The 16,317-nt window shown below is 31.5% G+C and overlaps 1 protein-coding gene and 1 long non-coding RNA gene across 2 annotated transcripts; both read left to right on the top strand.

The window, feature by feature from the left end:
- The first annotated feature begins 13,705 nt into the window (after positions 1–13,705).
- On the top strand, positions 13,706–14,427 carry LOC134719339 (acanthoscurrin-2-like). The gene is made up of 2 exons (XM_063582348.1): positions 13,706–13,976; positions 14,378–14,427. Exons 1-2 carry the CDS (start codon positions 13,706–13,708, stop codon positions 14,425–14,427), a joined length of 321 nt encoding a protein of 106 aa, XP_063438418.1.
- Positions 14,428–14,561: 134 nt separating this feature from the next.
- LOC134719379 (uncharacterized) lies at positions 14,562–15,937 on the top strand. The gene is made up of 2 exons (XR_010107567.1): positions 14,562–14,896; positions 15,880–15,937. It is a non-coding gene; the product is annotated as an uncharacterized LOC134719379 (long non-coding RNA).
- Positions 15,938–16,317: the final 380 nt, after the last annotated feature.

Raw genomic sequence — 16,317 nt, forward strand, 5'->3', positions numbered from 1 at the left:
TTATTTTTTTGGACCAAGGACCTCAAATCTGAAGACCCTAGGTCTCTATCACTTATGGTTTACCATTTAGAAATGCATATCACTTAATTCAATGGAAAAGGGGGAATAACTCTCATATGGAGTCTCCGTAAAGCTTCAGTCCAAATGAATATCCTAATCCTTAAGATATAACGAGCAATTTGGTAAAATAAATTTGTCGTAATCTTTTACTGTTGCGAAGGAGTAGTGGCCACAAGAAAAACAGTGTTTGGGGAGATAACTCTTACAATGTTAAGTATTTTGTGACGTAGTTGTAAATTTTTAAAGCGTATAAACTATACGATACCATATTCCAAATATCTAAGCGACATCTTTTGAAACATCTATACTACGCAAGAAAAAAAATTAGGCGGAAGAAAAAAAAATAAAATAATAATAATAATTAAAAACCAATTGTTCAGAGAACAATTGTAGGTCTTTCCACTAGTAAAGATCTATTTTGCTTTTGAAATATGAAAAATCAGTTTAAAATGTTAGTTCCTATGGCTTTATGATGTATTTATATGAATTTAAAGCAAAGGTCAAAATCTAGAACGTCATATTAACTTATGACCTTGACCGCAATTTCAAGGTCACAAACTTAGGACCTTAGATCAAAAGACCCTAGGTCTTTAATATGTTTGGTTAATGAGTAATATCACTTTACGCGTAATTCTAAATGTAAGATGGGCAAAAATTCCCATTTATTGTCTGCGCACCCTTTCAACCAAAATATACAAGTAAGGACATGTAGCAACTAACAATTTATGAAAAATTATTTGTCGATATGTCATACGGTTTTTGAAAATAAGTGAAAATAAGCCAAAATCAAAATTTAGAATATGACCTTGACCTTTGACCTTGACCTTATTTTCATTTTTTTGGACCAAGGACCTCAAATCTAAAGACCCCAGGCCTATATCACTGATGGTTTTCCAGTAAGAAACGCATATCACTTATATCAAATGCATAAGGTGAAATAACTCTCATATGGAGTCTCCGGATAGCTTTGGTCCAAATGAATATTCTAATCCTGAAGACGTAACGAGCAATTTGGTAAAATAAATTTGTCGTAATCTTTTACGGTTGCGAAGGAGTAGTGGCCACAAGAATAACAGTGTTTGGGGAGATAACTCTTACAACGTAAAGTATTTTGTTACTCATTTGTAAATTATTAAAGCGTATAAACTATTCGACATCATATTCCAAATATCTAAGCGACATCTTTTGAAACATCAATAATACGCAAGAAAAAAATTTAGGCGGAAGAAAAAAAAAAAAAAAAATAATAATAATTAAAAACCAATTGTTCAGAGAACAATTGAAGGTCTTTCCACTAGTAAAGATCTATTTTGATATTGAAATATGAAAAATCAGTTTAAAATGTTAATTCCTATGGCTTTATGATGAATTAATGTGAATTTAAAGCAAAGGTGAAAATTTAGAACGTCCTATTAACCTATGACGTTGACCTCAATTTCAAGGTCACAAACCAAGGACCTTAAATCAAAAGACCCTAGGTATTTAATATGTTTGGTTAATGAGTAATATCACTTTACACATATTTCTAAATGTAAGATGGGCAAAACCTCCCATTTATTGTCTGCGCACCCTTTCAACCAAAATATACAAGTAAGGACATGTCGCAACTAACAATTTATGAAAAATTATTTGTCGATATGTCATACGGTTTTTGGAAATAAGTGAAAATAAGCCAAAATAAAAATTTAGAATATGACCTTGACCTTTGACCTTGACCTCATTTTCATTTTTTTGGACCAATGACCTCAAATCTGAAGACCCTAGGTCTCTATCACTTATGGTTTACCATTTAGAAATACATATCACTTAATTCAATGGAAAAGGGGGAATAACTTTCATATGGAGTCTCCGTAAAGCTTCGGTCCAAATGAATATCCTAATCCTTAAGATATAACGAGCAATTTGGTAAAATAAATTTGTCGTAATCTTTTACGGTTGCGAAGGAGTAGTGGCCACAAGAAAAACAGTGTTTGGGGAGATAACTCTTACAATGCAAAGTATTTTGTTATGCAGTTGTAAATTTTAAAGCGTATAAACTATACGATACCATATTCCAAATATCTAAGCGACATCTTTTGAAACATCAATACTACGCAAGAAACAAAATTAGGCGGAAGAAAAAAAAAAAAAAAAATAATAATAATAATAATCAGAACAAATTCAATAGGTCTTTCCACGGAAAGGTGGAAAGACCTAATAATTAAAAACCAATTGTTCAGAGAACAATTGAAGGTCTTTCCACAAGTCAAGATCTATTTTTTTTTCAAAATATTAAAAATCAATCTAAAATGTCAGTTCCTATGACTTTATAATGTATAAATATGAATTTAAAGCAAAGGTCAAAATCTAGAACGTCCTATTAACCTTTGACCTTGACCTCAATTTCAAGGTCACCAACCAAGGACCTCAAATAAAAAGATCCTAGGTCTGTAATATGTATGGTTTATGAGTTATATCACTTTAGGCATGATTTTAAATATAAGATGGGCGAAAACTCTCATTTATTGTTTACGCACCCTTCCAACCAAAATTTATAAGTTACAACATGTCGCAACTCACAATTTAGTTAAAATAATTTGTCAATATCTTTCACGGTTGTTGAAAATAGAGAAAATAAGCCAAAATCAAAATTTAGAATATGACCTTGACCTTTGACCTTGACCTTATTTTCATTTTTTTGAAACAAGGAACTTTAATCCAAAGACCCTATGCCTATATCACTGATGGTTTACCAATTAGAAACGCATATCACTTATATCAAATGCATAAGGGGAAATAACTCTCATATGGAGTCTCCGGATAACTTCGGTCCAAATGAATATCCTAATGCTGAAGTAGTAACGAGCAATTTGGTAAAATAAATTTGTCTTAATCTTTTACGGTTGCGAAGGAGTAGTGGCCACAAGAAAAACAGTGTTTGGGAAGATAACTCTTACAACGTTAAGTATTTTGTGACGCAGTTGTAAATTTTTAAAGCGTATAAACTATACGACATCATATTCCAAATATCTAAGCGACATCTTTTGAAACATCAATACTACGCAAGAATAAAATTTAGGCGGAAGAAAAAAAAAAAAAAAAATAATAATAATTAAAAACCAATTGTTCAGAGAACAATTGTAGGTCTTTCCACAAGTAAAGATCTAAGTTGTTATTGAAATATGAAAAAATAAGTTGAAAATGTTAGTTCCTATGGCTTTATGATGTATTTATATGAATTTAAAGCAAAGGTCAAAATCTAGAACGTCATATTAACCTATGACCTTGACCTCAATTTCAAGTTCACAAACCAAGGACCTTAAATCAAAAGACCCTAGGTCTTTAATATGTTTGGTTTATTAGTGATATCACTTTACGCGTGATTCTAAATGTAAGATTGGCAAAAACTCCCATTTATTGTCTGCGCACCCTATCAACCAAAATATACAAGTAAGGACATGTCGCAACTAACAATTTATGAAAAATTATTTGTCGATATGTCATAAGGTATTTGAAAATAAATGAAAATAAGCCAAAATCAAAAATTTAGAATATGACCTTGACCTTTGACCTTGACCTCATTGTTATCATTTTGGACCAAGGACCTCAAATCTAAAGACCCTATGTCTTTATCACTTATGGTTTACCATTTAGAAATGCATATCACTTAATTAAATGGAAAAGGGGGAATAACTCTCATATGGAGTCTCCGTAAAGCTTCGGTCCAAATGAATATCCTAATCCTGAAGATGTAACGAGCAATTTGGTAAAATAAATTTGTCGTAATCTTAAACGGTTGCGAAGGAGTAGTGGCCACAAGAAAAACAGTGTTTGGGGAGATAACTCTTACAACGTAAAGTATTTTGCTACGCAGTTGTAAATTTTTAAAGCGTATAAACTATACGATACCATATTCCAAATATCTAAGCGACATCTTTTGAAACATCAATAATACGCAAGATAAAAAATTAGGCGGAAGAAAAAAAAAAAAAAAAATAATAATAATAATAATCAGAACAAATTCAATAGGTCTTTCCACGGAAAAGTGGAAAGACCTAATTAAAAACCAATTGTTCAGAGAACAATTGAAGGTCTTTCCACAAGTCGAGATCTATTTTTTTTCAAAATATTAAAAATCAATCTAAAATGTCAGTTCCTATGACTTTATAATGTATAAATATGAATTTAAAGCAAACGTCAAAATCCAGAACGTCCTATTAACCTTTGACCTTGACCTCAATTTCAAGGTCACCAACCAAGGACCTCAAATAAAAAGATCCTAGGTCTGTAATATGTATGGTTAATGAGTTATATCACTTTAGGCATGATTTTAAATATAAGATGGGCGAAAACTCTCATTTATTGTTTACACACCCTTCCAACCAAAATTTATAAGTTACAACATGTCGCAACTCACAATTTAGTTAAAATTATTTGTCAATATCTTTCACGGTTGTTGAAAATAGAGAAAATAAGCCAAAATCAAAATTTAGAATATGACCTTGACCTTTGACCTTGACCTTATTTTCATTTTTTTGAAACAAGGAACTTTAATCCAAAGACCCTAGGCCTATATCACTGATGGTTTACCAGTTAGAAACGCGTATCACTTATATCAAATGCATAAGGGGAAATAACTCTCATATGGAGTCTCCGGATAACTTCGGTCCAAATGAATATCCTAATCCTGAAGTAGTAACGAGCAATTTGGTAAAATAAATTTGTCGTAATCTTTTACGGTTGAGAAGGAGTAGTGGCCACAAGAAAAACAGTATTTGGGAAGATAACTCTTACAACGTAAAGTATTTTGTGACGCAGTTGTAAATTTTTAAAGCGTATAAACTATACGACATCATATTCCAAATATCTAAGCGACATCTTTTGAAACATCAATACTGCGCAAGAATAAAATTTAGGCGGAAGAAAAAAAAAAAAAAAAAATAATAATAATTAAAAACCAATTGTTCAGAGAACAATTGTAGGTCTTTCCACTAGTAAAGATCTATTTTGATATTGAAATATGAAAAATCAGTTTAAAATGTTAGTTCCTATGGCTTTATGATGTATTTATATGAATTTAAAGCAAAGGTCAAAATCTAGAACGTCATCTTAACCTATGACCTTGACCTCAATTTCAAGGTCACCAACCAAGGACCTTAAATCAAAAGACCCAAGGTCTTTAATATGTTTGGTTTATTAGTAATATCACTTTACGCGTAATTCTAAATGAAAGATGGGCAAAAACTTCCATTTATTGTCTGCGCACCCTTTCAATCAAAATATACAAGTAAGGACATGTCGCAACTAACAATTTATGAAAAATTATTTGTAGATATGTCATAAGGTATTTGAAAATAAATGAAAATAAGCCAAAATCAAAATTTAGAATATGACCTTGACCTTTGACCTTGACCTCATTTTTATTATTTTCGACCAAGGACCCAAAATCTAAAGACCCTATGTCTTTATCACTTATGGTTTACCATTTAGAAATGCATATCACTTAATTAAATGGAAAAGGGGGAATAACTCTCATATGGAGTCTCCGTAAAGCTTCGGTCCAAATGAATATCCTAATCCTGAAGATGTAACGAGCAATTTGGTAAAATAAATTTGTCGTAATCTTTAACGGTTGCGAAGGAGTAGTGGCCACAAGAAAAACAGTGTTTGGGGAGATAACTCTTACAACGTAAAGTATTTTGTTACACAGTTGTAAAGTTTTAAAGCGTATAAACTATACGATACCATATTCCAAATATCTAAGCGACATCTTTTGAAACATCAATAATACGCAAGAAAAAAAATTAGGCGGAAGAAAAAAAAAAAAAAAAATAATAATAATAATAATCAGAACAAATTCAATAGGTCTTTCCACGGAAAGGTGGAAAGACCTAATAATAATAATAATAATCAGAACAAATACAATAGGTCTTTCCACGGAAAGGTGGAAAGACCTAATAATAATAATAATAATCAGAACAAATACAATAGGTCTTTCCACGGAAAGGTGGAAAGACCTAATAATCAGAACAAATTCAATAGGTCTTTCCACGGAAAGGTGGAAAGACCTAATAATCAGAACAAATTCAATAGGTCTTTCCACGGAAAGGTGGAAAGACCTAATAATAATCAGAACAAATTCAATAGGTCTTTCCACGGAAAGGTGGAAAGACCTAAAAATAATAATAATAATAATCAGAACAAATTCAATAGGTCTTTCCACGGAAAGGTGGAAAGACCTAATGAGAATTAAAATACTTAAACTTTTATTTTTGTGGAATAAGAATGCAGTTATTGATTTATTTTGATACACGTTATTAACCGTCATATCATTTCAGTACTTTTTGTACATTTGAATTGGCTGTTTTTCATAAAATATGCATATGTTAAGGAAAAAAATATTTAATTTTTGTACGCGTTGCCTAAAATGCAAATATTTCTTCATTTTACTAAAAATTATTGACCGCTATTGGTTTTTTGTACTTTTTATAGATTAGAATAGGTTTTATTTCATGAATTTGAAAGAGTGTCAGAGAAATCATACTGAAATTTTATTAGCATTGTTTAAAATAACCAAAATTAGTCTTCTTTTTATTCAAAATGATGCTATTTTATTTGAAATCAGTCATTTTTACCATCTTGAGACAAGTCTTCTAATCAGAATTGAGATATAATGAGAATTAAAATACTTAAACTTTTATTTTTTGTGGAATAAGAATGCAGTTATTGATTTATTTTGATACACATTATTGACCGTCATATGATTTGAGTACTTTTTGTACATCAGAATTGGCTGTTCTTCATAGCAAATATTTCTTCATTTTACTAAAAATTATTGACCGCCATTGGATTTTTGTACTTTATAGATTAGAATAGGTTTTATTTCATGAATTTAAAAGAGTGTCAGAGAAATCATACTAAAATTTTATTCGCATTGTTTAAAATATTCAAAATTAGTCTTCTTTTTATTCAAAATGATGCCATTTTATTTGAAATCAGTCATTTTTTGACCATCTTGAGACAAGTCATCTAATCAGAATTGAGATATAATGAGAATTTAAATACTTAAACTTTTATTTTTGTTGAATAAGAATGCAGTTGTTGATTTATTTTGATACAAATTATTAACCGTCATATGATTTGAGTACTTTTTGTACATCAAGATTGGCTGTTCTTCATAAAATATGCTTACTTTAAGGAAAAAGATAATTAATTTTTGTACGTGTTGCCTAAAATGCAAATATTTTACTAAAATTTATTGACCGCCTTTGTATTTTTTGTACTTTTTATAGATTAGAATATTTTTTTTCATGAAATTAAAAGAGTGTCAGAGAAATCATACTAAAATTTTATTCGCATTGTTTAAAATAACCAAAATTAGTCTTCTTTTTGTTAGAAATGATTTTATTTTATTTGAAATCAGTTATTTTTACCATCTTAAGACAAGTCTTGTAATCAGAATTGAGAAATAATGAGAATTAAAATACTTAAACTTTTATTTTTGTGGAACAAGAATGCAGTTATTGATTTATTTTGATACACATTATTAATCGTCATATGATTTGAGTACTTTTTGTACATCAGAATTGGCTGTTCTTCATAAAATATGCCTATGTTAAGGAAAAAAATATTGAATTTTTGTACGCGTTGCCTAAAATGCAAATATTTTACTAAAAATTATTGACCGCCTTTGTATTTTTTGTAATTTTTATAGACTTAAATGCAAATATTTCTTCATTTTACTAAAAATTATTGACCACCATTGGATTTTTGTACTCTTTATAGTTTAGAATAGGTTTTTTTTTATGAAATTAAGAGTGTCAGATAAATCTTACTGACATTTTATTTCGTGTTGTTTAAAATATCCAAAATTAGTCTTCTTTTTATTAAAATTTTATAGGCTTCGATTGTGACAGGAATATTTATAGAAAGTCCTTGATTATGATAAGTTTTTTTTAATGAATTTTATGATGATAACAAGGATTTGTATAGCTATGCAAATCCTTGTTCTTACTATACAAATCGTTGCTTTACCCGAGGATGTTTGGAAAATAAAAAAAGACACCGTTTTAAAACCCGCCGTGTTTGAACATATATAGCCTAAATAAAACAAAAATACCATTCTTTAATAATAATGTTTATGTTAAGTTTTATCTGTACATTTCTTTTCAATAAAACTTTGCTAAATAATTATTATTGAAACAAAATGTATCATCATGATCATTGAACGTTCGATTTTCACTTGTCGCCATTTTAATTAAACTAAACGAAACTAAGATTCCGTAATTTGCATTATTTTATCATGTGACGTATTACAGGTCAATCCGTCATCAAGGTCGATCGGTTCTATCAGTCCGATCAGTCCGATCAGTCAATTACTTTTACTATAAGTCTGACGGATTGCTGACGTGAGTTTGACGCGAACTTGACTGATCGGTGACTGATCGATGACCGCTGACTGATCGCTGAAATAGTAACGCCTAAGGTTGCAAGTACTGTACTCAAAATGTTTGTCATCAACAAAAATGTCACTAGTTGTCGGATGGACTTTTGAGTGTGGTGAAATTCATAATAGTCATTCTTTTTAATACTTTTCTTGAAACTAAATCTGTTATTTTAACATGCACAAAATGTGTATACAACACAAATATAAATAGAACAATAAAAAATGAAGCGGTATACTACTGTTGCCTTTATTTAAAATATCATAAAGGATGACTTAAACACATCAATCGAATGGATGAAAACTGTCATACTCCTGACTAAGTACTGACAATTTGTTAAGGTAAAATATGATAGATTAACCCTGATTTTATCCCTAGCAATCTTTCATTTTCTGACAGTCGTACCATGTGTCCATAACATAAACATTCAATTGAAAACACCAAACAATAGACGAAGGCAATCAATGAGTCTTCAATGAAGCGAGAAACTCCCAGACCCGGAGGTAACCTTCATATGGCCGCTTAAAAAATATGTATACAAGTTCAGTGATAATGGACATCATACTAAACTCCGAGTTATGCACAAGAATCTTAAATTAAAAAAAGCGACAAGACTTACAAGAGCAAGAGGCTCCTGACTTATGACAGTCTCAAAAAAGAACGACGGGTTAAAAAAGTTTTTTAGTTCTCAACCCCATCCCCATACTTCTAGCCAATATAGAAATATCACACGCAAAACAATACTACATACTGTACATAATAGGTAAAATCGTTATATACTAAAACGATATTGCAAAGGAAAAGGCTGAGAGATCTCCACTTCCATTTCACAAGGATGACTATTAAAAAGGTGCAATATTATTCACGTATTCCTCTAGATTACACCGAATGGGTTTACTGCAATTTGAAGGATCAATCCATTGTTTTTCCATTTTTTCCATAATAATTGATGGGATGACAAATAAACAAATAAAACAAATTCTTTTTTTCCTGATTTGATACTACATTTGAAATGACTTTTCTTTTTATTTGTTCTTCCATGAAACCAACCTTGTCATTTTGTACACCAGATGCACTAGAAGTGATGCATGAGTCACAAAGGTCAAAAGGGCAACATAGTGGGAGCTTGAAAACATTAAGAACCCATAGTTTGACAAAGTTCTGCATAATGCATCTAAGATGATTTAGTTAAAGTACTTGCATGAAGAGCCCATACTAATTAAAGCATTCCGGAGCACCTGAGATCAGCAATGATTTAATAGTTGTTGTTAGTCTTTCTTTCTATGTTGTGTTTTTTCTGTTCTTGTGTTTTTCTATTTTTGCCATAGAGTTGTCAGTTAATTTTCTATTTATGAGTTTGAATGTTCACTGTTAAAGTTTGGCCCTCTTTTTAAGTTTTTCTGCGGCATTGATATTTCTATTATATCGATTGTCCCGCTATTTGTAAACACCATTACGCTTTGAACACTAAAAACATTTAAAAAATCTCAATGAATATATTCGTTTCATAGTCAAAGAAAGCCTAAACATGATATGAGTGAATGTTGACTACCTAACCCTTATCCTAACCCTAACATTAACCCTTACCCTAACCCTAACCTTAAAATTGTTTAACATGTCTTATCGGGGCCTTTTATAGTTGACTATACAGTATGGGCTTTGCTCATTGTTGAAGGTCGTACGGATAACTATAGTTGCTAATGTCTGTGTCATTTTGGTCTCTTGTGGACAGTTGTGTCATTGGCAATCATACAACATCGTCTATTTATAATTATAAATAATCGGATAATTATAGAATCTCTTATCGAATAATTCAAAAAGAGGAAACTATTCAATGAGTAACCAAACAACAAATAAATTCACTAATGCACTTAGAGCATGACTTAAATATCAGTCACAAGTTGAATATTTTTCGATATTTGAATTTAGTTATTCTTTTTATTTCATTGGCAAATGGCGTCTTAAAAAGAAATTAATGTAAACCATGCTATTATATCTGTTTTCTACGCATTTACAGTTTGTTTTGATCCGCCGTTATCGACGTCTTGACAACACCTTTTGTTGAATGACGTCAGAGAGTGAACTAAGCACGTTTATTTCACACGTGAAACTATCGATTTTTATTCAACTCGGAAATCAATACAATAATGAAATATAATTTATCTCATTGAATATATTCTCTTCATAGTCAAAGAGTGCCTGAACATATAAGTGAATTCTAACTAATTGGATAATGTGGTTTGGTTGATCCATAAGAACAACAATGTCTTTACTATATAGCATTTGCAAAAAGATCGGTAGGTGTGTCGAGGATGAAACGTTTTTACCCATTTTAGAAAATTTACAAAACTTTGTAAAATACGTATGTAACGTATGATAACTAGATAATTACGTTATCGAATATTAGATGGATGAGTTTCGAACTGTAATATATCGAACACCTATGTGTCAATAATTTATGCATCTCAAATGCAAAAATAGATTCACTAATGCAGTTTGTTTTATATGGGTCCGTACTAATATTAAGTTGTCTGTTTTCCATCCTCTTTTTTGCATTCACTCGATGCTGTATGTATGTATACTAGTTGTATTTATTGTGGACTATTGTTCATCTGTTCGAAGTTTCATGTTACTCTTTGGTTGTATCACTTAATGTGTTTGTATATTTGCCTTCGTTGCTTAACTCCATGTATGTGTATTAGTATATCATTTCTTCAATTATAAATGTATGTTCAGTTAAATCTTTGATATGCTGTGTTGTATTAACATTGTAAAAAACAAATTTGTACAGGCAGATGACTGCAACTTTTTAATAAGATTTTTCATGATCTTATAACAATGATTTTTCATCGAGGTATACACTCTATTCTCTAGACACCAACTACAGCATTGCTGATTGTGCTTCCAGTCATAGAATTTTATGTTTGAGTCAGAGTGCACAATGTTTGTTTTAAGGTAAATAGGGTGTATTCCTCCATCTTGGATTTGGAAATACCAAAAGAAAACAAGGTCTAGATCTTTAATAGAATGTGTTATAAGGCATAATCTATACAAAACGTTTCAATTTTGAACATCGTGTAGCATGAAAATAAGCCTGGTGACCCAATCTTTGTATTACTTTAAAAAAAAAAGCATAACATACATTTTGGTAAATTACTAAAAAGTTCTATGAATTAAGATTTAGACACCCCATCTACCTTAAGCACTAATTACAGCATAACTTTGATGACCGAAAAACATGGACTACAATTCAATTGAGAACAACTAATTGTATTTGAAAATGACTGTTCACGGTAAATTGCTTGATGTTAACTGATTTACTGCTTGCAAGTGCAGTTATATACTCTCTTTATGTATCATCAACATGTTTTGTTTTAAAGAATTATAAATGTTTTAATCTGTCATCTTTAAAAAAACACAATTACACGAAAAAATTAAACGCACAACATTATGTTTGGTGAGAAAACGTTACCAACAAAGTGTTAGAAAATTGTTGATTTTATTTACTTTTGTCAATAAATTGTATCATATACATCATGTACACCACAAACTAGTCATTCGTCTTAACGGAAATTATAAAAGAAGAGCATTGACAAATTGCTCGGGTTAAATAACAAAAATGCAAAGCAAGTACAGTCTATATACAAAAGATTTCAAAAGTAGTCGATTCCAAACAACAACAAAAAAACACAAACATTCTGTTACAGTCGAATTAGTGAACAGTACAATCATAAAAACACTGACCTCCGAAGAAAATTTAAACCGGTGAATCCGTTTCACATTTCAAAATCAAAAGTACAAAGACATCAAACGAATAGATAACAACAGCCATGTTCCAGACTTAGAAAACGCATTTTCTTATGGTTTCGTTTTGCACGTCAGGAAACTGATGTACAGTAGTTGTCGTTTGTTTATGTAATTTATACGTGTTTCTCGTTTCTTGTTTTTTATATGGATTAGACCGTTAGTTTTCCCGTCTGATAAGTATTGCATTAGTAATGTTAGGGCCCTTTATAGCTTGTTGTTCGGTGTGAGCTATGGCTCCGTGTTGAAGGCCGTTCATTGACCTATAATGGTTTACTTTTTTAAATTGTTATTGCGGGAGAGTTGTCTCATTGGCACACACACCACTTCTTCCTATATCTATAGTACATAAACAAACGTGAAGGATAAGAATACATCCATTAAACATAGCTTTAAGAAACAATGACAGAATGAATAAGTACATAGCCACGTCGTGTTAAAAAAACCAATACAAAACAGGCATATAGACAAGGCAATTTTGTAAACATGAAAATAAATAGATGAGGATTTACAATATAAAATATGTTTATTCTGGTTGGAGTATTCTCACTTTTCATATTGATTAATTCAAGTGGCAAGTCAATGATAATAGAATGCACTTATTGAGAATCCTTATTATTGCGATTTTTTTTTGCAATTGTTGTCTGTTTGGCATATTTTAATATCATTTTATTGTATTTCAAATAGTTTTTCTGACATATCTAGAGTTTAAAATGGTTAGGACAGTTTTTCAATCTCAACGATTGAGCAAAATGATGTCATATTTAAGTTCAATATGGTCGCCATGAAATAATCAAAATCACGTTGGCTGCCCAAATAATAAGATAACGTCCTTCCTTATGATCGTCTATGCCAAAGCCGTTGCCTTTATCACCAGTTGCATGATTTTGTCAAATTTCGGTACTAAGCCTCTGTAAACATATCAAACTGGTTAAGTGGTCAGTGATCACTGTACGTACCAAATGGTTTTCCTTTCTATCTTACACATTTATGTTTTCCCATTGCAATCCAAATGCGTTTTTTTTCTTAATCAGGAATACAATTTATAAAATGCATCTTATTCAAATTAACTTGTCTTTGTCTAAGAAACTGTGATATTCTGTAGTTCGTTCCGATAAACCGTTCACAATTCACAATTGTCGCCTATTAAAAAAAAGTGCATATAATGAATCGTATTGTGCACCATAAAAACCAACCTGGAAATATATTTTGGTTACGGCAATACATTACAATTAAGTCACATTGTTTGCTTTAATCATCGAATTTAAAACCACAAACAAAAGAAAAGTGCATAATCATTCATCATTTATCAGTGGTTTATTACAATGCATGGTCATTTTTTTCCAAACATTTCTTGTATAAATAGAGCTGTTCAAAGACGTATCATATCAGGTTGAATAAATCCAAAGTAAGTAACCATGGGAGTGTTAACTATACTTTTAGTAGCTGTTGTTGGAACTGTCTACGGATATGGCTATGGCGGTGGTAGAGGAGGAGGTGGTGGGGTCATCGCTCTTGGTGGAGGCGGTGGAGGCGGAAGTGGTGGCGGAGGATTATTTCTAGGTGGAGGCGGTGGTGCTGGCGGTCTTATAGAAGGAGGAGGCGGTGCCGGTGGCCTCATTGGAGGAGGTGGTGTTGCTGGAGGTTTAATCGGAGGAGGAGGCGGCTATGGAGGTTGGGCTGGACCAGGTAAGTTAATCTTAATATTATACTTTCTAGTTGATCTTGTATATTTTTTTTGCAAGCAACTGAAGTAACACAATTTTCAAGATAAGTTGACCTTAGATCAATTTTGGTATTTTCCTAAATTAATTTTGGTGATATCTAGAACACCCGATAATGTGGTCTTATGAAAGTAAAATCCGAGAATTTACGCGAATGCATGCCAATTATAAAATAACATTTTCGTGGTTTATGATCAATGGAATCATCAAACTAGTATTCTGTTTAACTTTTATCGTTAAAAAGAGGTGCAGGATGCATATAAGAATGTCTTAGAATTATATCTATCTTATTGTGTATGTTTCGAACTGTATCAAGTGTTTAATGTCGGTTTATTATAACTGAATATATAACAATGTTTTTTTTAGAACTGAATGCTCCACAGTTACCTGAACTTGTTTACACCTATTTCATTTAAAATTTTGTGAAACATTGTGTCATTGGCATTTAAAGACTTCTCCTTATTTTAACATCGGCCTGCATAGTCATATGTTATCATAGTTTCTGTCTCAGGCAAACCTGTAAACTATTTTGTGTTACATTATAGCTGGTAGATGGTGATGTACCTGCCGTCCAGGTATATGCCGTAAAGGGGAGCTTACTTTGGACAAAAAATGCAGACTAACACCATTGTTCCCATGGCAATGGAATACCTGTTGCCAATGGTTCCCATGGTGGGTAACCAGCCGTAACTACGGTGGTGGAATTGGCGGAAGTATTGGCGGCGGTATTGGTGGTGGCGGCGGTGGAGGAATCATCGGCGGTGGTGGCATTATCGGCGGTGGTGGCATCATCGGTGGTGGAATCGGTGGTGGAGTAGGAGTAGGAATCGGTGGTGGATATGGTGGCGGATATGGCGGTGGAAAAAAGTCATATTAAGCTAAATGGTATGTATAATTCAAATTATACAGATTATTCATTCATATCATATTTTTTTTCATTTGTCACATATAAGAAGTTATAGTACAAAAAGACAAGTCAGTTTTTATATCTAGTATTGATTATTTTGTAGACTGATCTTAATCTATAGTAAACCTGGAAAGCAGAAGTGCGCATAACTGTTTAGCATCGGAAGGTCAACATGTATTTAAAAAAAAAACATATATATTTTGAAAATATCATTGTATGTACTGACGGCAAATGCAAGTTGTGATTTGTTATAAATGATTATTGTTTAGAGCAAGTCTCTAACATGAGCGTCCTTCTAAACTTTCCAAAAAAAAAAAATCTAAGGAGATTGGATTTTTTTTTTAAATGTGACATATGTCTGTAATGTGTATAGAAAAAATAAAAGGGATTACGTCGTAAGGTATCACAAAATAGAGGGTCAGTTTTCTTGAAATCATTTATTTTAACATAACAAAACAACACAATAGGATATTGTTCATACAAGACTCGAATTATTATATCTGTCAAAGCTTGTCATTCACGCCTTTGATAACTTGGCATTGTAGACGTATAAGAATAACAACCAAAAGCGCTCACAATGTGACGTTGCATTTATTATGCGGATGTCACAACTCTTATGAAAAATGTTGCATGTGATTATCTTAATTATATGATTGTTATACGTTGTGTTTTTATCATTGACTTTTAAAATGAGATGTGTTTTCTAAACCAGGACATAGTGTTTATATTTAGCTTATATAAAATAAATACTGCATCTTTCTCAGGGAAAATTTGTATACGAAATTGTCTGTAAGTAAGAAATCAGCATGTGGTAGTTGAATATTTTTAGACAACGATATTGAAATTTTAACAGACATATGCCTTGCGTAGAAAAAAAGTGTGCAACTCTTGACCTCACTGTTAACTTGTTTTAGACGTGCATTAACTTAGCATTAGTTAATTGTGCTCTTTCTTTTTGTAGGACACCCAAAGAAAATTACAGTAGATGGAATTTTCTTCAATAAAATTTAGTTTGCATATTCATTTTGTCAAGCGTTATCCTAGGCCTTATAACGAATCTTTAAAAAAAGTAAAATCACAAAAAATACTGAACTCCAAGGAATATTCAAAAAGGAAAGTCCCGAATCAAATGGCAAAATCGAAAGTTCAAACAATCAAATAAATGGATAACAACTGTCATATTCAAGACTTGGTACAGGCATCTTTTTATGCAGAAAATGATGGATTGAACCTGGTTTTATATCTAGCTAAATATCTCACTTGTATCACAGTCGCATCAAATTCCATTAATTTGTCACCGATGAGTGAACAAAACAAACAGACACAATAGGGGAAAATGTCAAAAATAGGGGTACAGCAGGCACCAGTGATCACTAATTAGACGTATTATATTTATTCG

This window comes from Mytilus trossulus, chromosome 5 (genome assembly GCF_036588685.1).
Source record: "Mytilus trossulus isolate FHL-02 chromosome 5, PNRI_Mtr1.1.1.hap1, whole genome shotgun sequence".
NCBI classification, from domain to species: domain Eukaryota; kingdom Metazoa; phylum Mollusca; class Bivalvia; order Mytilida; family Mytilidae; genus Mytilus; species Mytilus trossulus.

Excerpts from the sequence above, each read along its gene's own strand:
- LOC134719339 (XM_063582348.1), top strand. The coding sequence starts at position 13,706 with ATGGGAGTGTTAACTATACTTTTAGTAGCTGTTGTTGGAACTGTCTAC. Across the intron at positions 13,977-14,377 it reads TGGAGGTTGGGCTGGACCAG|AACTGAATGCTCCACAGTTA; the intron begins GTAAGTTAATCT and ends TGTTTTTTTTAG.